Below are 27,761 nucleotides of genomic sequence, written 5' to 3'. Positions count from 1 at the left end.
GACATTTTCTAATACCTTAAAATTAAAAAACAGAACAAAACAGAAAACCTCTGGATGATTTAAGTTCCTGTTCAAGTAGACTAACACGGCTGTAGCTATAGAGCTGGTCTGTTGAATGAAAGAAAGAATCTTCTTTTTAGTATGTCAGATGTTGCCCTGGTGCTCAGGAAAATTATAGCCACTCATCTCATGGGTTGTATAGGGACCCCTATTAGGTAGATGTTAGAGTCCTGGAGCTTACTTATCAGGAACTTTATGAACTATCTCCTAGTTCCCTTGCCTGACCTAATGTCCCATGCTATGTAACCCCAGTCCTTGTCCCTCCCTATCTTTATGTGAAGAATTGAAGCAGTTTTGTTAATCAAATCATTTTTTAACGTTTATTTATTATTGAGAGACAGAGAGCATGAGCATGGAGGGGCAGAGAGAGGGGGAAACACAGAATCTGAAGGAGTCTCCAGGCTCTGAGCTGTTAGCACAGAGCCTGATGTGGGGCTAGACTCACAAACCACAGATTGTGACCTGAGCTGAAGTCAGACGCTTAACCGACTGAGCCACCCAGGCACCCCTTAGATGGGATGATTATTAAAGAAGGGAAAGATAGTTAGCCAAATCCCTGCTTACTTTCTTTCATTAAAAAAAAATTTTTTTAACATTTATTTGAGAGAAGAGAGAGAGGCGGAGTGCAAACGGGAAAGGGCAGAGAGAGGGAGAGAGAGAGAGAATCCCAAGCAGACCCTGCACTGTCAGCGCAGAGCCCAGTGTGGGGCTTGACCTCACGAACTGTGAGATCATGACCTGAGCCCAAATCAAGAGTCAGATGCTTAACTGACTGAGCCACCCAGGCGCCCCAGGACTTTTCTGACATTTCTGCTGAGTATTTAGTGTCCCAGCACCACAGATAAGGAGTCTTGAAGTTCATGTTGGGGGAAGAGGGAAACTTAACGTAATATGCAATGCTGCCCTTCTTCACCATTGTACTGCTATTGGAAATTGGTTATTCTCCTGGCCTTAACCCTAGCTTGCAATGTATTGGTTAAAGGCATCGATTTAGAAGACATACAACCAGACTTCAAATCCTGCCTCTGCTACCTTAGTAGTTAAATCACTTCAGGCACAAATTATTCAACCTATCAATGATTAATTTTTCTCATCTATTTAAATGCATCTAAGAATAGTACCTATCACGTAGGAGTGTTGTTAGGATTAAATGAGTTAATATATGTAAACTGCTTATCACAATGTCTGGCTCCAAATAAGTATTACTGTTTGCCATTATCATCCTATTCATCATTATTGATGTTTAGAATGAGTTTACATAAATATAATTATTCAGAGACTCTAAGAATGTTAGGTGATTGACCATTTTAAAATTTCCTGTCTGAAAAATAAAATAAAATGTCCTGTGTGAGGCCCTCAACTGTTCTGATTGCTCCCCTGGATCCCTGCTCCTTGAGTTTCATTTTACGTGATCTGAACTAGCAGGGAAAAAATGTTTTTTTGCTATTAATGGAATATTTTAATAAATACACACTCTGTGTTTGTGTGTATGTGTGTAATTTTAATAATTCACAGTAGTGCAGTGGCCTGTATTACAGAAGTTCTTTTGTAATAGCATATAATTATGAAATTCACTGTTTTTCAGTGAATCTGTTTAATCTTAATTATAATAATTACTGGGGCATTTTAGTTACACTGTATTTATTTCACTATTATAGTTATATGATTGCATAAATTCCTGTGAACTTTTACTGGAAAATATCAGAACCGTATGTTTATTTCCTTGGGAAAATATGTTTGCTAATTTGTGTGGTAATACGAATTCAGTGGCTCTTGGAAAACATCTCTTTCTTCCTTCACTACAGCCACCAATTCATTATTAAGGACAAGAAAACAGAATAGCAGTATAAACACATTTTGTCCATCACTTTGATTATAGGCAGAGCAACCCTTGGCCAGTCACTGGCTAACTGTCCCCTAGTGGAATAAAATCTGGTAGCTTAGAACCTTCTTACATTTTGTGAAAGATAACTGATATTTTCCCATCGGATATTTCCAGTAAGATTTCCTGTGCCAATTTAATATTTTAGAAATGTAAATAATTTTAGTTTTCCAGGAGGCCACAAGTTATCTGATATCTGTGACCAGTGTAATAATTAATAATTAGATTTCTTTTATTCCACTGCTCAGAATTCTGCAATAGTTTATATGCCTGTGTAAGTACCGACACATACACACTAGTGAAGTAATTATTGGGTAGATAGCAAAATATTCAATTTAACTTAAACAGAAATTTAAACTTAACATATGTTAAATACACACACACACACACACACACACACACACACACACACACCATCCATCCATCCGTCTGGAGGAATCAATACGTTGTGCAAAATTCTTTTATTAAGAGTTAATAAAATTAAACATTAGTAGTGTTAATTTTTATGTCCTATTGGGAAAGTGTCATTGGTATTGCCTTAGTAGAAATATTGTGAATTCATAAATTGTAATTATTTACTTTCATATCAATGTAACAGAAAACATATAACATTATTTTTATAGGCTGGCATGTATGAAGCAGTAAACGAGGTTTACAAAGTACTTATTCCTATTCATGAAGCTAATCGGGATGCAAAGAAACTATCCACAATTCATGGTAAACTTCAAGAAGCATTCAGCAAAATTGTTCATCAGGTAATGACTGCAATTTCTAGCTTCAGTGTAAATGGAGAAAACTGTCTAAAAGCATTAGTGTTGCTTTGTACTGATGTCAAACTAGATCCAATGAAATGACCATTTTAATCAGATTATAAATGAACAATGTCAAAATGATGGTTCATGGCCAGAGCAGACTCATTAACAAAAAATGAATTTACTTAGAGTAGATAATGATCATCCTAAATTTTCTACACAGTTTTTTTCTTCACTTTTAAAAACTAATTAGTAGTTAGCAAATTTTTTTTAAATCATGAGTTCTTTTTGTTTCACAGTATGGGTTAAAATTATAAATCTGATTTTTACATGGATTTCTTTTGCTGCCAAAAATTTTTATATGTAAGGTAGTTTTTTATTAAATGATATTAAAGTCTAATAAACTAATATTGTTAATGTTTTCAACTCAACAGTAACTGTTTTTCCTAGATGTTCCATTCAATCATCCTTTAATATATTTCTAACATGAAAATAGTATTTAGTGAAAATAATGAATAAAACGGTTATCTTATGTTTATTCGATTATAATAGTATGATTTTAGTACTTGTTTATAGTTCATGGAATCCACATATTATCACCAAAATTAAAATGAGCATAAGCTTGGTTTAAAAAATGAAGTCAACTATTAGCAATTGAATAACAAAAAATGAAACTAAAATCTGGGCTCTGTTAAAATACTCTGAAATATCTTATTGAGCCTCCTCCTTCCCCATTTTTCCATTCCCTTCTCTGGGCTACCTGTGCTGTTATCTGCTACTACCATCATCTAAGAAGGAAGTGGAGTATTGATTATCTACTTTTGTATTCATTACTAGTCCTGCTGTACCCTCTGTCAGCTTGACCTCTTTCTTGCCATGAACTAAGCTATTCTAGATGAATTGATAGAATCTGAAAAACGTTAATCGTCTTAAAACAGGGCTGCTACACTGTTAAGCCACTATTTTATTATCACTACTAAAACATTGAAGTTGCAGGAGATTTATTAGGATTCATAATGGTAACAGGTGGGTCTTTTTATAGTCAGTTGTACATATACTGTCAAAGGAGCCTCATCCCAGCTTCTAGAGCTGTAAAGTGCAAATTACACGGCAGGTCTGGAACACCTGGAGCTGGTAGTTTGCAAGAAATTTTCATACATTTGTATCATAAGCATCTGAGCAAAATTGTGATTTCTGTTCCAGTTTACCCTGGGTAGTTCAGCAAAGCGCAACTCCCTGTAGTTAGAGATCTAATTCAGACACATTCATGAAACAAGCAGCTGTCTCTTTTTCACCAAAATGTGTACTTTCCCTTATTAGAGTTTTTAAAAGATGAAATTTTAACTACTAGGTTTTGAACAAGCAGTTTATAAAATTATCACAGATCTCAAGTGAAAGAATATGGTGTTTAAAATATCCTGCTGTCTTCTATTCGCGGAGAAGAATTTACGATATATGGTACCTTACACTGCTGAAGTTCCTTTTGGCCTTTTTTTGTTCTTTTGAAACAGTTTTTTTTTATGACTTGCCCTTTTTTACTTTTTATTATACAGAGTACTGGCTGGGAGGTAGGTAATGTTTTAGTTAGTTAAAGACACTAATAGATTGATTTGATCAGATTTCTTATGCCAATGCTTTGCCCACATGTGCTAGCTGTGGGCATTCTGTTGCTATCTGCTATCAACTGAATTCATTAACCAAAGAAATTTTGTTAAAATACCGTTAAGTTATTTTAAGCAATTTATTAAGAGGTTGCAGGCAGTGCATGGAAATTCCTATGTTACACTAATGAGATTCTTTGGTAAATGAGCCACTTTGTCATCACTTTAGTTTGTTTTTATCCTTTGAAGCATTTTCTTTCATCAACATTTACACACGGATTTCTTTTTTTAACCATACTGTTTCACCTCATTTTACAGAGGTCGATTTATGTGTTATTGCTCAGAGGTGTAACTAAAAAATACCATATTTCATCTGATCAAAGACGCCATCAATTGTAAGACATACCATTATTTTATATGCCTTTAAGAAAGAAGAAAAAAAACGTATTAAAGCACAACAGCCATCAGTGGAAAGATGAGTGCTAACTACAGAGATATTAAAATGTGGGCCCCAAAAAACGTGCGTCTTAGAATTGATGAAATAATGTGTTGATTTGATCTGGAGTCACTTCACCTTGAGTAGAAGCAATACTGAGGAAGGAAATTCACTTTGTCATTTAAATTTTGTTGGCAGAAGGGATAAAGAGACTGAGAGAACATGAAATTTACTTTGACCTCCTGTACTGACAGTTTGATAATTCGTGTTTAATGAAGACTACATATGCTTCCTTTTATGTAGTAGGTAGGCTTGTGAAAAGTTCTATGTGAATCAGATTTTACCTGAAAAAAAGCCAGGAAGAATTGATTGCTGTTGTTCTAAATCTTTCTGGGAAGGAAAGAATTCTATAAACTGTGCCCTACTTTATGTTGACGAGGTAAAGCAAGGTATTAATCAGGTTTATTTTAAGCTAGGTATATTTGTACAGTTGTCTGCTTTGCCTCTCACTCTGAGATCAGATTTATGTTGGTTCAACAGCGTAGGCTTTCTCTGGTTTTGTACTACAGTCCTTATTTGGGGACCCAAATAGAAAACCTTGGGAATAAACGTTACTGCTATGTTTCTTTCATTTCTGAGTTAGTCCCCACCTTTTGCTTTTCTTCAGATGAAGCCAGTACTTTTACATCTACCTTAATTCTCCAGATTAAATGCATATGATCTTATTAATATCTAATATATAATTCCTCATTTTTTGTGGCTCAGTGAAGAGATCTAGAAAGAGACTTGCCATGGTTAATCTGTGAGTGGTACAGTTCCTTAGGGATTTCCTAACATGAAATGAAATTAGCTGAAAAGTAGGCATGCGAAAAGACACATTGAAACCTCTGAGCAGTTTATTACTAGTCTGCTTGATGCTAAATCGACCCCTGAAAGGTATAATTTTCACTGGTTATGACATTAATACCATTCTGTCATCATGTTGATTGCATGGTAAAAGTCACACAGACTTTTTTTTGTTTATATTCTTGTCACTGCCTTTCACTGGACTTTTAGCTTTGTAGCTTCTAAAATTGTTGCACGTTTGTTTTTTGCTTTTTCCCTTGTAAAACTTAAATGGATGCTTGCATTTTAAAAATGTGTTTGCTACCATTTGCTGCTTATTTGTTTTGAAATTTCCCTAATTAAAATGCTTTCTGTTTTCTCTTCTCTCTTGCCCCTGGTTGCTGACCCTACTCCCTACTTTTACTATTGTCTATTGTGGTAAGTTCCTATCTTGTGAATATTTTTCTTTTTGACTCTGGGAAAACTTCAGTGATTTCATTTTTTTCTGAAAGCTATGTTTCCTAGCTAATATCCTAGTATTCTCAAAGAAGTCTAACTGGTTTAATATCCAGTAAGGATGACTTATACATTGTAGAAAGGCTCTTTGAATTGGTAACTCACTACCTGACTTATAGCCCACTACCTGGGCTTATATATTAGTGTGTTTCATTTTTCATTATGCTGTTTGATTTGGTACAAATTATTTGAGTTGGCAAAGCTTTTGAGGGATGTGTGTGTGTGTGTGTGCGCGTGCGCATGTGTCTGTGTGTAAAAGATAACTCTAAAACTTGACACTTAGCAGTTTGGTAAAGTGTTTAATCATGCAAAATAACAAATCATGAACTCTTCATAAATCATGGTGGCTGTTATCTGCTCTGGCAGTTTCAGTACCTTAATGGCTACGTAGTATTCACTTTTTCCCAAGCCCATTTATTTTTCTTAAAATAATAGGAAATAAAATGTTTTTTAATCATTTCTTTCTTATGACTACATTTTAAAAATATTTTTAGAAAAAGAAATACTGAATTTCTGTATGGAAATTCTTATACTGATTTCATATTTTGTGTGTGTGTTTCATTTCTGAAGGATGTATTTATCCATATGTGCAACAGTGATCAACTTCAGAAGTAGTTTGAATTTTTCAGAATAATCAATCCCCAAACATTGGTTATAGTCGTATGACACTTTTCTCAATTTTTTTCTTTTTAATTTTTTAATGTTTATTTATTTTTGAGAGAGACACAGAGCATGAGCGGGGGAGGGGCAGAGAGAGAGGCAGACACAGAACCTGAAGCAGGCTTCAGGCTCTGAGCTGTCAAAACAGAGCCCAACGTGGGGCTCGAATGAACCCATGCACCATTAGATCATGACCTAAGCTGAGGTTGGACACTTAACCTACTGAGCCACCCAGGCACCCCTCAATTTTTTTTTCTTAAAGGATAACATTTGTCTTTAAAGGGAATATCACCACCCTAGTAGGTATATCTTATATTCTCCAGAAAGGCTAGAGAAGGTGGGCTTATTAGCTTTGTGAAGCCAAACTCTTCCTGCTGGGCCACTAAAGAAAAGTGGGGCACCCTAACTTTTGAGATTGAAGCATGGAAAAGGGCAATGTCTTACCTCTTGTCATTTGGCTGGATGGACATGAATGTGAGGCAGTGTTTGGTTTTTATATGCTCAGAAATATTGGCTATAGTTCTGGTGCAGTGGTTTCTGTTGAATTTTTATATGCTTTATGCCATGCTAAAGCTAAGTGAGAGAAATTAACTTATCTAAGCAAGTAAAGGTAGAGCAGAATTGGAAACTGCAATATAATGGAGGTGGGGGTAGTCTCTGAAAGAAGGGAATGAAGAAAATTCCAAGAGCATAGTCTTTACCTCTGGAATGTTAAGTCAGATATTAAGAAAGTTAAGGAAAACATAATAGGTAGGAAGAATCTTATCTTCAGGAGGAGATGCCTTTTGGGTAGTTAGTGACTCCCTGATAATTGGTACAGACCCATGACTGAGCACCTGACAGTGCTGTACTGCTGATTGTGTTCTGCCCTTATTCTACTCTTCAGGAGAAAAAGAAAGATATGGACAGCAAACATGTACTGTGTAGATGATATTAGATGTGGTTTCTTTTTCGCGGACTGGCCATGTAATGGTAAAAACTGAACTTCTGATAAGAAATGTAGTAGGATATATCTTAGAATATGTTCAGTAGGTGAATCACCAACCTGGTTATCATATTAGAGTATGGAAGGAAGGAAATGCAAGCATGCAAAAACAACTATGGTAGAGGACAGTGTTGTAACATAGAGAAAGACAAACCATAGGATGGGAGGTATCCAGTAATTTTCAAAAGGCTTACTCAAGGAAATTGTCAAAAATTACCAAGGAAAACATAAGAGAAGTGGAAGATGGCTTAGAGATCATACTGGTGTCCTAGTGTTTGTGTATCAGTATATAGGGCATAGGGATTTTTATAGCTTATTTTTTTTAATGTTTTTATTTATTTTTGAGAGAGAGAGGTAAGTGCAAGCAGGGGAGGGGTGGAGAGAGAGGAGACACAGAATCTAAAGCAGGCTCCAGGCTCTGAGCTATCAGCACAGAGCCCAACATGGGGCTTGGACCCGCGAATGGTGAGATCATGACCTGAGCCGAAGTCAGACGCCCAGTCAACTGAGCCACCCAGGCGCCCCTGGGATTTTTATACCTTAATTAAGAACTTGGACTTAAGGTGTCAAATATATTGATCTTTAACTCCCAGCTCCAACACTGAGTAACAGTGTGGCCTTGGGCAAATTACTTTTTCCTCCTCTATAAAATGAGAGTGAAAAAATGATACCTATCTCATAATTGTGATAAGAATTAACAATGATGCATGTAAAGGGGATAGCCAGTGTATAGCACATAGTAAGTCATTTAAAAACATTAGAGATTATTTTTATTGTTGTTACTATAACATCATCATCATCATCATCATCACCGCTACTTATGTTAACACATTTTGGCTAATGAAGTCTAAGAGGTGTTATGTTCCCAAGCTGACATCTATGGCTAAATAAACTGATAAAAAATGTTTGTGCTCTATAAGAGAAATAGATCTGGTAGACAAGGAGGGACAGAAATTACCACTGTATGAAATAGTGGTATGCTTTTCTGGAAATCAATTACCTTGAAGAAAGTGTAGCAGAAAACAGTTGCGTGAGGATAAAAGTTTTAGTAGTGATATTATTATAGAAGTACACAACCAACTCAATAGAATGTTCTTGCTAAATAAAGATAACAAAAGTAGAAAAGATTTGAAATCCATTTGTCATAAGACATCTCAGCCATTAGAGACATGGATAGATGAGTAGATGGATTTCCTTGTCTGGGACATGGTTTCATCCCATGAGATTGTGGAACCAATAAGTAGAACTGCCAAGGAAGAATTAAGTTGGAGTGTGGAAATGATAGGAATCTCAGAAAGAATTCATGGCCGTAAGGAAAAGTAATGCTAGAAAAAAGAGAGCTAAGGCGATAGGAAAGTGGAAAACCGGTGTCATCCTGTGGTCCAGAAGTGAGGAGGAAATAAAATGAAGTGAGGTATTTCCTGAGGAGGAAACTATATGTATAATTATGCTTTCATGAACATGTAGAGTCAATGGTTTTACACTAGGGAACTCTTTGTAAATTGAAGCTAAATTTCCTCAAACTATTAGTCTTCCTTCTGCTGCTGTTCCCTCTCCAATGCCAGTGCACACACATTCATTCTCAGTTCCAGTAACTCCTTAGAGTTAACTCTGATCTACTCCATTCTACCTCTTGCACACTCCCCTTCAACTGCATTAGCCACCTTCCTGTTCCTCAAACATACTGGGTAGGCTTCTGCCTGGAATGCTTTTCCCCACAGGTCCACATAAATCACTCTCACACATCCGTCACATCTTTGCTCACATGTCCCCTTTTGGTGAGACCCACCCTGACCACACTCTTTGTCTCTTCTATTCACTGATTTCTCACAAACATCTAGAACAGTTTGCCGACATATAGTAGGCACTAAATAAACATGTGAATGGATGAGTGGTTTCCCTCACATTATGTTTTGTGCCTTTCCACGACTTTTCTTTCTTTCTCTCTCTGCTTTCTCTCTCTTCTTTCCTTCCTTCCCACATCCACTTAGCCATTCTTTTGAGTTGTAGAACCCTGTGTGTCACCTCTTTTGAGATCTGACTCCAGCAGGATTAATCTTTCCTTTCTCAATACCACTTTTTATTACAGCACATGACCATTTTTACTGTAATTATTTTAGTATATCCTTTACTTTCTTGAGAGGCCAAGTCTTTTTATTTTTATTTTTATTTTCATATTACTGAGTATGAATAGTGTCTAACACATTATCAGCACTCAATACTTTTTTTCCTTGATCTGAATGTCAGTATGAGAAAGTAAATAAGAAGTTTAAGCCTACTAACTAGTTACAAGCTGCATTAATAAAATTCAAGTTTATATGGAGGGAGTCAGTGAGCCCACTAATCCCTGCACTGATCAGATCACATCAGCAATATTGTGTCTATTTCTGGGATTCCACACGTTGAAAGGTGGCGTTGAAAAACTGATAAAATGTAAACAAGATAGTAATTCCTATCATATAAAGATGATTGACAACTGGAAAGTTTAGCTAAGGGAAACAAGGCCTAATAGCAGTCTTCACATATTTAAAAAGCCACAATATTAAAGATTTGGAATAGTGTTTGAAGTTGGAAACCTCTGAGAGGAATAGAGCCAGAATAAGAAAACGTTAGTATTTGTGGTTTTTCTTTATTTAATTAATTAATTTTTTAAATGTTTACTTATTTTTGAGAGGGAGAGGCAGCAAGCTAGGCAGGGGCAGAGAGAGAGGGAGACACAGAATCTGAAGCAGGCTCCAAGCTCTGATCTGTCAGCACAGAGCCCAATGTGGGGCTCAAACTCATGAACAACGAGATCATGACGTGAGCCGAAGTCGGACACTTAACCGACTGAGCCACCCAGGCGCCCCTAGTATTTGTGGTTTTTAAAAAGTAGTAATGTATATCTACACATGTGTATGACATTTTTGAAACCTAACTATCACAAATGGTTGATTTTCTCAAATGCCATTTTCACTTTCCATGCAGTGCCTTCATTCCTTATGTCAAAATTTGCTGTTATACTATTTTATTGACTTATTGATGGTTTTAATCAGAATTTAATACCTTTTTGTCTACAGAGATTTAATTTGCTATAGAGCTTAATTTTTATGCCTGTTAAATTTTGAAATAACTGAAAAAAATTTTATTTTGAAAATTTTTATTGCAGGAGAGAGAAAGAGAGTGGGGGAGGGGGGCAGAGGGAGAGAGAGATGTGAGGCTTGATCCCACAATTCTGGGATCAGGACCTGAGCCAAAAACAAGAATCGGATGCTCAACTGACAGAGCAACCCAGGCACCACCTGAAAAGAAACTTTAAATTAAAAGCCTCAAGTTTCTTTAGTGCCAAAGACATTTTTTTTTCTTCAAAACTGTATTTCTTCTGGGTAAAAATGTGGGGATATTTTTAGTCACTGTACTTTTTTTTTTTTTGGTATTAAGGATCAGAGTTTTGCTTAATTATCTGTTTCATTTGTGACTTATTTTACATATCCTTTTGCCTTCCAGTAAGAACTCAATATAGGAAAAATAAGTATAAGACAGATTAGGCTTAAAGAGAATTCAGAGGTTTCTGAATACTTATGTGTGGCTCTGTATATAGGCACTACCATAAAATCCTTCTGAAATATCGTTGTAAATAAACTGTAAAGACTGCATAGAAAGCTTCCAAATATTTTATCTTTATTGAAGGAATTTGTTTTCAAATGCACTGTAAGAGTTGAGATGATCTTAGTGTACTTTGTACTTGAATGTGTGGTTAATGCATGCAGTAGGTGGTTTGGGGACTTTAGAATAACCAACTCATGTCAAATTTTTCTCTTTTTATCTTTCATTCATGAATTTTCCCCTTTGTATTCCATTTTTAGTTACTCTTCCACGTATAAATATTTTTATTGGCAGAGGGATTCCCCATTGTAAATTTTTTATGTCAGGGCTTCCTGATGGTCTTGACATTTACTGTCTCCTCTGTGCCAGGTGCTATATACCCGGCTTTTAACTTTCATGATCTCATTTATTACATTTGTAAAGGAATTATATATAAAGGTAAATGCTAACTAAAAATATCAGTGTTATTTTTAAATTTAACTTTATTTAGTATGCTGTAATTTCAGAATAATTAAAACACAGTTCATGGTATCCCAAGCATCTTTTCTTACAGTAAGGAATATAATTTATCTCAGTTGCGTAAGGACTTAAAAACACAGACCAATTTGAGGTGGTCACTTGGTACAAACTGTGAAAAACCTATACCATATGTGAGTCACTTGATAAAAGTCCTAATTGCATAACGTTATTTGTTAGAAAAAATGAAAAAGAAAGATTATTTACTTCGTTTTAACTTCATTTGAGAAATAAAATATTGTAATTTTAAATTAAATATTTTTGCAGTTTTTGAGAATTTTATACCGTAGTAACAATCTAAACATAATGTAAAAAACAAAAAAACTTTGTATTAAGGTTTCTTTGTTTTCCTACACCTAGGATGGTAAGCGGATGTTTGGCACCTATTTTCGTGTTGGTTTTTATGGAACCAAGTTTGGGGATTTGGATGAACAGGAATTTGTCTACAAGGAGCCTGCAATAACCAAACTTGCGGAGATCTCTCACAGATTGGAGGTGAATGCTGCAGTAGTTTATAAATGCCATCTTTAATTTGTATTTTCTATGATGAATAGACTCTCAAATCCAGATCTAATCATTTAATAAGCCAGATCATGCCAAACTACTCCTTTACAGAATAAAGATTTTTTGATAGGTACAGTAATATGCTTTCTAATCCTTCAAATCTTTTATGGCAACAGTAAAATAATATTAACTGCTTCTTTTTGAGGCTCTATTTTCACATCTGTCTTAGAAGGCCCTACACCCTTCAGAATTACTGTGATTTACAGAGAAATGTGTATAGTATTATCTGCACTTTGTAGAAAAAGACATAAGCAGTTACGTAGCAACTAATAATAGAATTGGAATTAGAACCTCAAGAAATTTCTGACCCAAGTGCATTATCTCTTTGGCCTGATTCCCAGGGAGATTCCTTTAGGACTTAAAAGCCTGAAATCACACCCTGAAAACACTTCTTAGAACCCCTTAACCTTCTTTTTCACTCCTTATTCATTTTCACCAAGATGATAAATTTTCATATTAAGAGGTTTACCAATCTTCTCTGCTGTAGTTACTCTTTCCAACCTTTCTTTATTCTTTTTACTCAAAAGGCAGTCCAGGACTTAGAAAGCACCGGCATCATATAGGAGATTGTTTGAAATGTAGAATCTCAGACCCTACCCCAGACCTTCTGAACTCATTCATATGTGGAATTTAAGAAACAAAAAAGATGAAGATAGGGGAAGGGGGGGGGAGGGGGGGGGAAGAGAGGTGGGGGGAGGCAAACCATAAGAGACATTAACTGTAGAGAACAAACTGAGAGTGGATGGGTGATGGTAGGGCACTTGTGGGGCGCTTGGGTGGCTCAGTAGGTTGAGCCATCCGACTTCAGGTCAGGCCATGATCTCGCGGTTTATGAGTTCGAGCCCCACATCGAGCTCTGTGCCGACAGCTCAGAACCTGCAGTCTGCTTCAGATTTTGTGTCTCCCTCTCTCTCTCTGCTCCTCCCCAACTTGTGCTCTATCTCTCTAAAGTAAATAATAAAACATTAAAAAGGGGGGGGGGGCACTTGTGTTAAGCACCAGGTATTATATGTAAGTGATGAATCACTGAATTCTCCTGAAACGAATATTACCCTATATGTTAACTAATGAGAATTGAAATAAAAACTTGGAACAAAAGAAAAAAATTCATCATTTTTAACAAGATCCCTGGGTTATTTCTATTCACATAATAGTTGGAGAAGCAATGTTCTGGGGCTTGTTTTTATTCTCAGCTGATGTTAATTTCTTGACTGTTACATGCTTGTGTTCACCTTCCATAAATTGGCTTAAAGTGTGACTTTTTATTTTTTAAGAGCTAAATAAGTCTTGGAAAATGCTGACATGGTGTCTTCCAAATTTACTCAATCATAAAACTTATCTTTGAGGGAAGAGCAGGGGTTCTCCTTTGAAGATTCAGATTTAATTTTTCCTATTGAATATCTCCATCCATTGTCCATGCTGCTACTCAGTGTTAAATGGCAAAGTTACTACATTCTTGACTGGGCTGACTTTTCAAAATCTAAACCAGTATAAAACTTTCAACAGATCAATGCCTTTATTTGAAAATTCTGGAATATTAAATCATTCATAAAATGAATGCTGGTTCATTGACCCATATCTGTAAGAAGTCAGGCCACATCAAACTCAATAGTAAGATTCTATACATCAAAGATACTGAGTTTCTTTTGTTTCTGCTTTCTGTTCCCTTTTTGTTTTTCTTGAGGACCTCTTATGGAATCCAGTATTTTTATTGGAGAAAATTGTTATTTTATTTTGTGTTAAAGTGAGTGATGGGAATAAAATCAGATTAATCGGCTAAATATAATTTTTGTGAACCTAAATAATTATTTTGTAATTATTCGGATGGTTGTACAAAAACTTAGCCTCATTTTGGTCAGAAGTCTCCCTGAGAGGCTTTCTCTACTCTCTAATGTTAACTTCATGTAAAAGGTTTCTTTTTCTTTATTGTAGGGATTTTATGGAGAAAGATTTGGAGAGGATGTGGTTGAAGTAATCAAGGACTCTAATCCTGTAGACAAGTGTAAATTGGATCCTAACAAGGTATGGTTAATTAGACCAGAATGTACATATGTATATCTCTGAGACTGGTTTTGAGGGAGAAGGACTAAATGATGACTTAACAGTGAGAAAATAAAGGGCTTTTTTTCTTTCCTAGGCATACATTCAGATTACCTATGTGGAGCCATACTTTGACACATATGAGATGAAGGACAGAATCACCTATTTTGACAAAAATTATAATCTTCGCCGTTTCATGTACTGTACGCCCTTCACTTTAGATGGCCGTGCCCATGGGGAACTTCATGAACAATTCAAACGGAAGACCATTCTGACCACTTCTCATGCCTTTCCTTATATTAAAACAAGGGTCAATGTCACTCACAAGGAGGAGGTAAGTCCCCAAACAGGGAACTAGGATTAAAGAAACCAATACATTGGAGCCATGTGAGAACAGTGTGGATGTAGCATTATGTACTGCCCCTCATGTGTAAACGTACTAGAAGTTTACCCATTATTGAGTCATTAATTTCAGCTTCTTTTCTCGGTCCCTAGTTTACCCTTGGTTTATGCTTTAAAAGGTTGGCTTTTTTTTTTTTTTAAGGCATCCAAAGTTTGGAATTATGTTATTGGACAATAATTTATACTTAGTCTCCACTTTTTAAAAAATTGATTATATATAAAGCTCATTAAATAGTTTTCAGTCAGGAGACTGACCTAATGTTATTTCATCCAGATCATCTTAACCCCAATTGAAGTTGCTATTGAAGATATGCAGAAAAAGACTCAGGAGTTGGCATTTGCAACACATCAGGATCCAGCAGACCCCAAAATGCTTCAGATGGTGCTCCAGGGGTCTGTAGGCACAACAGTGAATCAGGTTAGTGCTTTTTGCTAGTACTCTGTAAATTCTGTCATAAATGGAATTGGGAATGATGTCATGATTACATTTCACAGAGATCACAGGTAAGTGTCAGATCAGGCAGAAAAAGATTTGTGTTAGAAGTGGTTTGCAGAAGTCACAAAGGATAAATGAAGATAGACTGAAAAACAAAAATCTTTTTAGTATGATCTGTCACTAAGGTTTTCATGCCTCCTCCTGTACTGCCTGTATTTGTCTACCCATCTGTTCTCAAACATTCTATTAAGAAGGAATTGATTCACTTAAAATGGCCTTTCCTTTAAAATCTTGTACTAAATGAACGTGATCTAAAAAGGCCTCATTTTCAGAGCTACGTACGTACATGCGAATGCCTGCCCCCTTAGTACTCCCTGGTGTTTCTTCTCCACATCTCCTTCACAGTGAGTCATGAGCAGGAAATAAATAATATGGATTCGCTTTGAAAGTTTTAATAACATATGTACATATTATTGTTGTTTTGTAATATGCAGATTAGAAGCCATCCCCATTATCTCCTTGTGATGGGTTCATTCAGCTTCTCTTGCTGATGATTAGGGAATATTCCAGGGTAAGGTAAAATCCAGAAAGGCTTCAAGTAAGATTTCATATTATGTATCTTATATTTTAACCAAAAAGTGCCCTATCAATACTGATACTGCCCTATCGATACCGATTTACTTCAATACTGAAGTAAATATTTTAACACTTTTACCCCTAAAAACATACATGATTTGGGGGTTTTACTTCCAAAAGGTATAACAGTCACAAAAGGTCATCTCCAACAGCTGACTGCATCCAGGATAAATTATGGAATATAAAAAGTACAAAGCACAGTGCTTCTATGAATACGATAGTCAGTCCTTGAACTCCTCTTTTCTTTGAAAAATGCACTAATTTAATTGCAGTACTTAAAAATATTTGGCATTAAGAGAAGCTGAAAATCAATTGCCAGAATCTGTCTGTGAGAAGTTTTAATATAGGCATAGACGTACTTGCATTAAGCTTAAGTGGAACCATCTCATTGCTAAGAAAAAATCATTTGGGTAAAATCTACCTCTGATTTTAGAGAAGACCAAAACACACTTGTTTTATGTTCTTATTTTACAGGGGCCTTTGGAAGTTGCCCAGGTTTTTCTATCTGAAATACCCAGTGATCCAAAACTCTTCAGACATCATAATAAACTACGACTGTGCTTCAAAGATTTTACTAAAAGGTACTCAAGACTTCCTACATAAAGATCCTCACATTTGAGAATGTCCAAACCACAGAATGGTATAAGGTCCTTAAGGGACTCTTCAAAAGAGAGAATCTAGGAAAGCATCTCACAGTGAGAAACAGTTTGTGCGTTACTTCCTGTTCCTTCCGGGCCTCTACGTATCCCCCCTACGTATCCAATACTCTGTAATGCCATATTTTTTATTTTAAAGATTAGAAGAGCCCAGACTCAATTTTTTTTTTAACTTGGAACTGTTATAGACCATTTAACTATTTAACCTGAGAGTCATTATTTATGGTGAACCTTCAATGGGAAAGTTTTGGTTTCCCTTCCCTCAGGAAACACAGAAGCAACAAACTTGGAAGCAAAAAATTTATGTTCAGATCTTGTCTTTGTAATCGTGTGTCCTATTCCAGGTCACTTAATCTCTATGATCCTTTATTTTCTAGTATATAAAGTAAGGATAATAATATCTGCTTGTGCAAGTTAAGTGAAATAATATATGGGTGTGTCGGGGTCCCCAAGACCACCCCCAGTTTTAACGATTTGCTAGGAGGACTGACAGGACTCAGCATATAGATGTAGTCATGGCTATGATTTGTTGCTGTGAGAAGGGACAAAGTAAAACCTTCAAAGGGAAAAGGCACAGTGAAGTCTTGGGGAATCCAGCTGTAGGCTCCACAATGCTCTCTTAGGGGATTTGCACAGGAGCTCCTGACGCCTCCAGCACTGAGCTGGGATAGCATGTGTGAAATGTTGTCTACCCAGGAAGCTCAGTAGAGACTCAGTGCCAAGACTGTTGCTGGGGGCTGGTCACATAGACACCTTCTCCCTGGTATCTACCAGAATTCCAGACTCACAGAATGAAAGCAGGTATTCAGCATAAGCCATAATGTTTGTGTAAATAGTTTAGGCACATTGAGCCGCTCTTATCTTCTGGGAATGATTACCTCCCAAAGTCCAAATTCCAAGACACTAACTAAGCGCCATCCTTGCAAACAGGCCTTCGAAGGATAGCAGTCTCCGGCCTACAGTTAACTCTTTTCTGCACAAATAATATTTGGCACATAATAAATAGGTGTTTAGTAAATATTAAATTTTGAAACAGTAGGAAAAACAGTCATTTATCAACTTGATACTGGTTCCTGCTTTACTAACACTGAAAGCAAAATAGAGAGAATGATTAATTTTACATGGTCATGCCAGGGAAGATTGCACACAGGAGTCGACATTTGATATGGACCTTGGAAGGAAGAATATTAGTTTTCAGACAGATACAGGGAGAAAGCGTATACTAAATAGAAGAGAAAAAAAGAAAAACCAGCATGAGCAAAGTTCAGAGTCTCTTCGGAGAAAGGTGAATAGTTTAATGAAGCTGGAACCATAAAATCTGTGAAGAGAGGCGGTCGAATACTGGGTAAGTGGACTGGGATTAGATTGTAAGAGCCTAGTGTACCATTAAGTAAATGACTATCACCTAATAAAGTAGCATCAGAACCCAGTCTTTGACTCCCTGTTGTGCTTTCTCTTATCAAATCATTCATTGAACAGCTTTATCAGGGGTAGAGATAATTTTATATCAGTTTTGTCATCAGAAAATTATGAGGAATGCTAACATAATCAAGTATTTTAAGACGGAATTTCCCATGTTCTCATTGCAATAGCTATCATGAATTCCTATCAGTCTCTCCTGCCTGAACATGGTGAATATCTTTTAAAAGACTTCAAAAAGCTTCACTGGAAGTCTGAGATTCCATAATCCGATTAGTGGCCTAGACCCCTTCTAGGCTTGATTTTAGGAAGCCGCAGGAAACAGCTCCAAGTATATGAAGTAAATGAACTGTGGTAGTGAAAGAAGGAAATCTGCTTTATACCTGTAAAATTGACTAATAGCTGGCATTAGTTTTATTATTAGGAAAGTTTCAAATAACAACCAAAAACACCCTGCTATCTGTCAGCCAGATGGTCTTGGAACAATACATACTTCTTTAGGTCATACACATTTAATTATAGACAGATACGGCTTTTCTTGCCATTATTTGGAATTTTTACATGATTACATTCATATATATCCTCCTCTGTGCATATTGATGATAAGGTAATGAACTTTTGTAGTGCGCAGGTCTCCTTAAGTGTTACCAACTGTAGAGAAGGTTTTCTTCATTTTAAATGACAAAAAGGCAGAAACACCAAACAAACTATAAAATATAAATCTTATCAAGAAAATTATAGCCTTTTTTTATTATTTATTATTTTATTAAAGTCATGCTACCTTTTGTGTTACCTTTAATTTTTTATATCAGTATGCATATATATATATATGAATTTATAAAAATTCACTTACAATATACATAGAATTTTTTGTTTTTCAGTTAAAGTTAAAACTTTCTAATGGTTACTTTATTTCATTAAATGTTTGAATTTAAGTTGAATTTAAGCGTGATGTAGTTATCCAGTGTGTTGGATTTTTTAAAATATTTTTTATTATAGTCGACACAATGTTTCATTAGTTTCAGGTGTACAACATGGTGATTTCCTATACCTTATGGTGTGTTCTCTACAAGTGTAGCTACCGTCTGTCACCATACAATGCTGTTACAGTATCATTGACTATGTTCTCTATGCCATTCTCTGTGCCTTTTGTGCCTGTGGCATATTCATTCCGTATCTGGAAGCCCGTACCTCATACTCTCCTTCACCCATTTTGCCCATCTTCCTACTGCACTTAGATCTGATTCTGCTCTTTTGTTGTTGTTGTTCATTTGTTTTTTAGATTCGACATATAAGTGAAGTCATATCATTGTCTTTCTTAGTCTGACTTATTTCACCTAACATAATATCTCTGAGTCCATCCATGTTGTCACAGATGGCAAGATCACATGCTTTTCATGGCTGTGTAATGTTCCATTGTTTGTAAATACCATATCTTCCTTATCCATTCATCTATCAGTGGACACTTAGGTTGCTTCCATATCTTGGCTAATGTAAATAATGCTGCAATAAACATAGGGGTGTATGTATCTTTTTTAATTAAATGTTTTCATTTACTTTGGGTAAATACCCAGTAGTGGGATTATTGGATCAAATGGTATTTCTGTTTTTAATTTTCTGAGGAGCCTCCATACTATTTTAAGCATGAAATGACTAAGCCAAAGTACACAAACATTTTTACAAGCCCTTAATACATCATGCGTTGCAAAAAGTTTCTAAGTTTCAAACAGTGCCAAGTATGCAAGTGTACTAATCTCAGCACACCTTGCTTTAAGTAATGCCATTTAGGTAGGGTATCCCTTGTTAATCAGTTTAAATGGTACTTTCGTTTGCATTCTTTTATTCCTAAAACCAGTGAACACTTTTGCATGTGTTTACTTCTTATATTTTGGGATTTATATTTTAAAACTAATTTTCATTAAATCTTAAATGGATTTAATATAATATTTATAACACTTGTTATTAAAGAACAGGGAGGAAAAAAAATCATGTTCCTACCCACCCTGCTTAAGAAATAACATTATCATTGCTTTGAGATCACCTCCTCATGTGTTCTTTTCTGATAGCATCTCTACTTTCCTTTAGAGGTAACCACTATCATGAATTTCATATTTATTATTTCCTTTATTGTCTTTATGGTTTCTCCTAAATTAATGTATCCTTTAATACACTTTCATTTTGCATATTTTTATATAAATGGACAGTGAATATAATTTTTCTGTGACTTGCTGTTTTCAAAGTTTGTGAGATACACCGAAATTTACTTTATTTTTATATATTACATTGTGTGAATATACCATGATTTATTCATTTTTCTGTTGGTGTATATTTGGTAGTTACCTGTGTTTTTGTTTTGTTTTTGTTACAAAGAGTAATATTCAAATATCCTTCTTTTTCTGAATTGACAACAGATTTTCTAGGAGTTATATACCTAAGAGTAGTGTTGTTGGTTCATAGGTTCAACCTCAACCAGATAATGCCACTTTTTTCCAAAGTGTATAAGCCATTACACATAAAGGAGCCAGAAAAAGAACAAAGCCCCAAACCAGCAGAAGGAAGGAAATAATAAAGATTAGAGCAGAGATAAATTATATAGAAACTAAAAAAAACAACAACAACAAAAAAACAATAGAATAGTCAGGGAAAGCAGGAGCTAGTTCTTTGAAAAGATCAACAGAATTGATAAACTTCTAACCAGACTCATAGAGAGAGAGAGAGAGTGCACGTGCAGGAACTTGAATAAGCAAAATCACAAATGAAAGAGGATAAATAACAACCAACACCACAGAAGTATAAACAATACTTCTCTGCTCATGTGCTTTCTCTCTCTCTCAAAACAAAACAACAGCGAAATTGCAGGAGAATATTACAAAAAATTATATGCCAACAAATTGGACAACATAGAAGAAATAAATTCCTAGAAACCTATAAACTACCAAAACTGAAGCAAGAAGAAATAGAAAATTTGAATAGATGGTTACCAGCAACGAAATTGAATCCGTAATCAAAAAACTCCCAACAAACAAAAGCCTAGGATTGGACAGCTTCACAGGCGAATTCTACCAAACATTTAATACCTATTCTTCTCAAACAATTCCAAAAACTAGAAGAGGAAAGAAAACTTCCAAATTCATTCTATGAGGCCAATATTACCCTGATACCAAATCCAGATAAAGAAACCACAAAAAAGAACTACAAGCCAGTATCTCTGATGAATATAGATGCAAAAATCCTCAACAAAATACTAGCAAAATGAATCCAACAATATGTTTTAAAAAATCATTCACTGCAATCAAGTGGGATTTATTCCTGGGGTGCAAAGTTGGTTCACTATTCGCAAGTCAATCAACATGATACATCACATCAATAAGGAAAAGGATAAAAACCATATCATCGTTTCATAGATGGCAGAGAGGGGTGCCTGGGCGGCTCAGCCGGTTAAGTATCCAACTTCAGCTCAGGTCATGAACTCGCATTTTGTGAGTTCGAGCCCCACATCAGGCTCTGTGCTGACAGCTCAGAGCCTGGAGCCTGTTTCAGATTCTGTATCTCCTTCTCACTCTGCCCCTCCCCTGCTCTCTCTCTCTCTCTCTCTCAAAAAAATAAATAAATAAATAAATAAATAAAAATAAACATTAACAAAATAAAAAAAAAATAGATGGCAGAGAAAGTATTTAACAAAGTACAACATCCATTCATGATAAAAACTTTCTACAAGGTAGGTCTAAAGGGAATGAACATAACTCAACATAATAAAGGCTGTATATGAAAAACCCACAGCATACATCATACTCAATGGGGATAAACTGGAGAGCTTTTCATCTAAGATCAGGAACAAGACAAGGATGTCCACTCTCTATTCAACATAGTACTGGACGTCCTAGCCATAGCGTTCTGACAACAAAAAGAAATAAAAGGCATCCAAATTGGCAAGGGAGAAGTAAATCTTTTACTATTTGCAGATGACATAATACTATATATAGAAAACCCTAAAGACTCCACCAAAAAAACTACTAGAACTGATAATTCAGTAAAGTTGTAGGGTAAGAAATCAATGGACAGACATCTCTTGCATTTTTATACATTAATAATGAAGCAGCAGAAAGAGAAATTGAGAAAGCAATCCCATTCACAGTTGCACCCAAAATAATAAAATACTTAAGAATAAACCAAAGAGTTGAAAGACCTGTACTCTGAAAACTATAAAATGCTGGGGCAACTGGGTGTCTCTGTCCATTAAGTGTCCAACTCTTGATTTCAGCTCTGTTCTCACGGTTCATGGGATCAAGCCCCTCATCAGGCTCTCCACTGGCAGCACGGGGCCTGTTTGGGATTCTCTCTCTCTTCCTTTCTGTCTGCCCCTCCCCTGCTTGTGTGTGCTGTCTCTCAAAATAAGCATTTTTTAAAAATCTGTAAAACAGTGATGAAAGAAATTGAAGATGACATAAAGAAATGGAAAGATGGAATGCTCATGGATTGGAAGAACAAAATTGCTACCCAAAGCATTCTACAGATTTAATGCAATCTCTGTCAAAATACCAACGTTTTTCTTTCTTTTTTACGGTGTTTTTATTTAAGTAATCTCTATACCCAGCATAGGGCGTGAACTCACAATCTCAAGATCAAGAGTTGCTCACTCTTCCAACTGAGCCAGCCAGGCGCCTTGCCAACAGCATTTTCTTTTATAAATTTTTTTTTAACGTTTATTTATTTTTGAGATAGGGAGAGACAGAGCATGAACAGGGGAGGGGCAGAGAGAGGGAGACACAGAATCTGAAGCAGGCTCCAGGCTCTGAGCTGTCAGCACAGAGCCCGACGCGGGGCTAGAACTCACGGACTGCAAGATCATGACCTGAGCCGAAGTCGGCTGCCTAACCGACTGAGCCACCCAGACGCCCCAACCAACAGCGTTTTCCTCAGAACTTTAGAACAAATAATTTTAAAATCTGTATGGAACCATGAAAGACCTGAAATAGTCAAAGCAGTCTTGAAAAAGAAAAACAAAACTGGAGGTATCACAATTCCAGACTTAAAGTTATATTACAAAGCTCTAGTAATCAGAACAGAATGCGACTGGCACAAAAGTAAACACATAGATCAATGGAACAGAATAGAAAACCCAGAATAAATTCACAATTATATGGTCAATTAATCTTTGACAAAGGAGGAAAGGATATGCAATGGGAAAGTTTCTTTAACAAATGGTGTTGGGATAATTGGACAGCTACATGTGAAAGAATGAAACTAGACCACTTTTTTCACCATACACAAAAATAAACTCAAAATGGACTAAAGGCCTAAATGTGAGACCTGAAACCATATAAATCCTAGAAGAGAGTATAGGCAGTGATTTCTTTGAGATCGGTCATAGCAGCATTTTTCTCCATATGTCTCCTGAAGCAAGGGGAATAAAAGCAAAAATAAGGTACTGGGACTACATTAAAATTAAAAGCTTCTGCACAGTGAAGGAGACAGTCAACAAAAATTAATAGGCAACCTATGAATGGGAGAAGATATTTGCAAGTGACATATCTGATAAAGGGTTAGTATCTAAAATGTATAAAGAGCTAATAAAACTCAGTACCCCAAAAAACAAATCCAATTTAAAAATGGACAGAACACATAAACAGACATTTCACCAAAGAAGACATCCAGATGGCCAACTGACACATGAAAAGATGTTCATCATCACTTACCATCAGGGAAATGCAAATCAAAAACTACAATGAGGTATCACTTTACACCTTTCAGAATGGGGGAAAAAAAAAAAAAAGGTGTTGGCCATGATGTGGAAAAAAGGGAACTGTTGCACAATCTGGGACTGCAAACTGGTGCAACCATTGTGGAAAACAGTATGGAGATTCCTCAAAAAGTTAAAAGTAGAACTACCTTAAGGTCTAATAATTGCACTACTGGGTATTTACCCCAAAGATACAAAAACACTGATTCAAAGAGATACATTTTTATTGCAGCATTATTCACAATAGCCAAATTATGGAAGCAGCCCAAGTGTCCATCGATATAAGTGGATAAACAAGACATGGTGTATATATACAATGGAGTGTTTTACAATGGAGTAAAAAAGAAAGCTTGCCACTTACAACACAAATGGAGCTAGAGATATAATGCTGAGTGAAATAAGTCAGAAAGACAAATACATGGATTTCACTCATGTGGGATTTAAGGAACAAAACAAATGAGCAAAAGGGAAGAAAAAAGATAGGCAGACCAAAAATCAGACTCTTAATTATAAAGAACCAACTGATGGCTACCAGAGGGGAGGAGGATTAAACAGTACATTTACCATGATCAGCACTGAGTAATGTTTAGACTATGTCCAATCACTATGTTGTACACTTGAGACTAATAGAACACTGTATGTTAACTACACTGGAATTAAAATCAAAAACTTTTAACAACTTAAAAAATAAAAACAAAGTAAGCCAAAATTAAATCTCACCAGTAGCGTTTGAGCGTTCCTGTTGCTATATAACTTCACCGCTACTTACTGTCTGGCAGTTTGACTTTTACCAATTTAGTGTGAAATAATATGTGATTATGGATTAAATTTGCACTTCTCTTTTTCAAAGAGGTTGAATATCTTGTCATGTGTTTGTTAGCCATTTCCCTTTCCTGTCTGTAAAGTTACATGTTCCATTTTCCTATTGGATTCTTTTCCTTACTGATTTCTGAGTATTTATATAATCTGGATATATAATATTTTATCATTTGTTAAGTATCACAAATATCTTCTCTGAATTTAGGGTTTAGCACCCCCTTTTTTAAAAAATAAACATTAGTTCTTAAATTTAATGTAGCTAAAGGATTCAGTCTTTTTCTTATGACTGTTGCTTGTTGTGTCTTAAGAAATTATGTTTCCACTGAGTCCATAGTATTCTGTATTAACTTCTAAAACCCAATTTAATGGGATCTCTAAAACTCAATATAGGTTAAACAAAGGGGAAGAAAGCAAAAAAGGCTTTTTACTTTTTAAAAAAAAATCCACTTGCGGTTGAGTTTTGAGTATGGTTCAAGGTGGGATTAGTTTGATTTTTGTCCATAATAATTGATAATTCTCAATACCACTTATTAAATATGGCATGAATTGGGGTCAGATTTCTTTTCCATATGGATACCCAGTTGACACAGCACCACTTATTTCAAAGATTACCCTTTCTTTCCTGCTTTGCGGTATTATCATAAATTAGGTGCTCATTTTGGTGTGCACTTTATTATCTTCCACAGTTTTGTTTCTCTCTCCTTGAGCCAGTATCATGCTGTCTTAATTACTGCAGCTTTGCGATAAACTTTGATATCTGGCAGAGCAGTTTCTCTCATTTTTTGTTCAAGGACTATTTTTGGCTCTTTTCCTTTTGATGTAGATTAGAGAATCAAATTATCATTCCCACTACCACCCTCCCCCCCCAAACTAATAATCTGAGTCTGTAGATAAGTTGACAGAGTTGAACTTCTTTATTATAACCGGACTCTTCCAGTCCATAAATATGATATAGTTCTCTTTTGTTTTCTTAATATTTTAATTTTCTGTAGAGGCCTCTGTATCTTGTTTTATTTCTTGGTATTTCACACTTTTATGCTTTTGTGAATGGTATCGTTAGAATTATATCATGTTTGCTGGTATACAGAGTGCAGTTGAATTTTATAGTTTTACATGAGGATATTGCCAAACTCACTTGTTAATTCTAAAAAGAATCTTTTTTTCCCTTTTCACAGTAATGTTTAGGACCTCCAGTACTATGTTGAATAGTATCACTTTCTTGTTCCTGATCTAAAAGGAAAGAATGTTCACCATTGAGTATAGTGTTTTCTTCAGGTTTTTTTTTTTTTTGTAGATACTTAGGTTAAAGAAGTTCCCACCTATTTGTTATGCTGCATTTTCATCATGACAAACTTAAAATTTTTATCAAAGGAGTAGGGAGCTCGGATGTGTGACATATTAGAAGAATGGTTCCCTGTTGTCCTGTTCAGGAGTTTTGCAGCTGTGTTTATGGGTGAGATTACACTTTTTCCTTTAGAGTCCCAATTAGGTTTTGATATCCCAGCCTTGAAACGGGAGTTGGAAACTCTTCTCAGAAATACGTCTTTTCCCCCTCTCTACTGTAGAATAATTGTTACAGTGGAATTATCTATCCTTAGGATGTTTAGTAGAATTTACAGGTTGTTTTCTGTGTGGGCGGATTGTGAGTTGACTTTGAGTTCGTTCTGGGTTTGTTGTTGTTGTTGTGTTTTTTTTTTTTTAGTTTCTTAACTCTTCCCTTTTAGCCTTTTTTAAAAAAATATATAAGCATTTGAAGCTACACATTCTCCTCTGAAACATCACTTAGCTACAATTCTGCCAGTATTGATATGTGTACATTGTTTAACATACTACTATATTGATATGTTAGGGTCCAGATACGTTTTCTTAAATATTTATCTAAAATAAACTGGATAAAGGATTATTATCAAGAACTATTCATTTAAGAAAGTTATTTGAATACTGTCAAACCACGGTGCCAGAAGCCATTGTTGCTACATAAAGGAGGGGGGTTGAATCCCTTAAAGAGCTTTTAGTCTAGCGGTGATGTGGAGAAAAATGACTTAAGATTTAACATTAAGAAATATATAATTTTCAATTAAATGAAAACTGAATGGTAGAGTTTAAAAGAACTCACGTTGATACTCCTAAAATCATTGTTGCACTGTATGCTAACTAATTTGGATGTAACTTAAAAAAATAAATAAAATGGTAAGAAAAAAAAAAAAGGAACTCTAGTTGATCATCTGTTCCCTGCCTTAAACCCAAAGCAAGAGAGGATATTTAATATTCAACTGAAAAACTGACCTCATCATGGCAAATATGTATAATAGCATCAAGCCCTCAAACTATGCCAGAAGAAATCTTTTGATAACACACTGTTTTTCCTAGGTGTGAGGATGCATTAAGAAAAAATAAGAGCTTAATTGGGCCAGATCAAAAGGAGTATCAAAGGGAACTGGAGAGAAACTATCATCGCCTTAAAGAGGCCTTACAGCCTCTGATAAACCGAAAGATCCCTCAGTTATACAAGGCAGTATTACCTGTCACCTGCCACAGGTATGCTTATTTATTTTCTATTATTTTGGATATCTTCAGGAAAATGAAATCTGCTTGAATTGTTTTAATAATAATGAATTAGTGTAACTTTATTACATGGTTTCAGATATTGTCTCTTGAGACCTAACAAGTTAAAGTAGCCTATTGTGAATAACCCTCATAATAGAAGTCAGTTCTGTAATTTGAGAATAATAAAGTGTTAGGCACACATACTAACCAAGATACAACATCTAAGTCTGACCTCCTAAGACTATTTCTTTTAGAGTCCTGTTACACTTTGTTATTTTTATGGGAGAATTAAGTAGAATGTACCAGGAACTGGGTAATTAATTTTCCTCAGCCCTAACAGTAAATAGTATACAGTATGTTCTTCTAGGTTATATTAGAACTGTGACCTGGGGCACCAGGGTGGCTCAGTTGGTTAAGCATCTGACTTCAGCTCAGGTCATGATCTCATGGTTCATGAGTTCGAGCCCCGTGTCAGGCTCTGTGCTGACAGTTCAGAGCCTGGAGCCTACTTCAGATTCTGTCTCTCTGTCTCTGCCCTCACCTGCTCATGCTCTCTCTCTCTCTCTCAAAAATAAATTTAAAAAATTACCTTTAAAACAGGTGACCCCATGGAATATTGAGAGGGTTTCAGTATTTTTCTCCACAAATTGTGACAAATAAAATAATACCTACCTTTAAGAGGTT

General features: G+C 35.6%; 1 protein-coding gene across 14 annotated transcripts in view; it reads left to right on the top strand.

Moving 5' to 3' along the window:
- The window catches only part of DOCK7 (dedicator of cytokinesis 7), a 228,122-nt gene that overhangs the window by 197,545 nt on the left and 2,816 nt on the right, over positions 1 to 27,761 (top strand). For 7 of the 14 annotated variants that reach the window (XM_045477649.1, XM_045477647.1, XM_045477636.1 and 4 more), the window contains 8 exons: positions 2,566 to 2,697; positions 4,248 to 4,262; positions 12,188 to 12,313; positions 14,315 to 14,404; positions 14,520 to 14,756; positions 15,099 to 15,242; positions 16,371 to 16,477; positions 26,901 to 27,068. In XM_045477649.1, the coding sequence (XP_045333605.1) occupies positions 2,566 to 2,697; positions 4,248 to 4,262; positions 12,188 to 12,313; positions 14,315 to 14,404; positions 14,520 to 14,756; positions 15,099 to 15,242; positions 16,371 to 16,477; positions 26,901 to 27,068 (1,019 nt within the window). Of the gene's footprint in view, positions 1 to 2,565; positions 2,698 to 4,247; positions 4,263 to 12,178; positions 12,314 to 14,314; positions 14,405 to 14,519; positions 14,757 to 15,098; positions 15,243 to 16,370; positions 16,478 to 26,900; positions 27,069 to 27,761 lie in introns of all 14 variants that reach the window. The other 7 variants (XM_045477651.1, XM_045477648.1, XM_045477644.1 and 4 more) reach the window with 2 other exon arrangements.

Source organism: Leopardus geoffroyi, chromosome C1 (assembly GCF_018350155.1).
Source record: "Leopardus geoffroyi isolate Oge1 chromosome C1, O.geoffroyi_Oge1_pat1.0, whole genome shotgun sequence".
Lineage (NCBI taxonomy): Eukaryota > Metazoa > Chordata > Mammalia > Carnivora > Felidae > Leopardus > Leopardus geoffroyi.
Note: the sequence above shows the minus strand (reverse complement) of the source record. Positions and strands in the feature narration are given on the sequence as shown.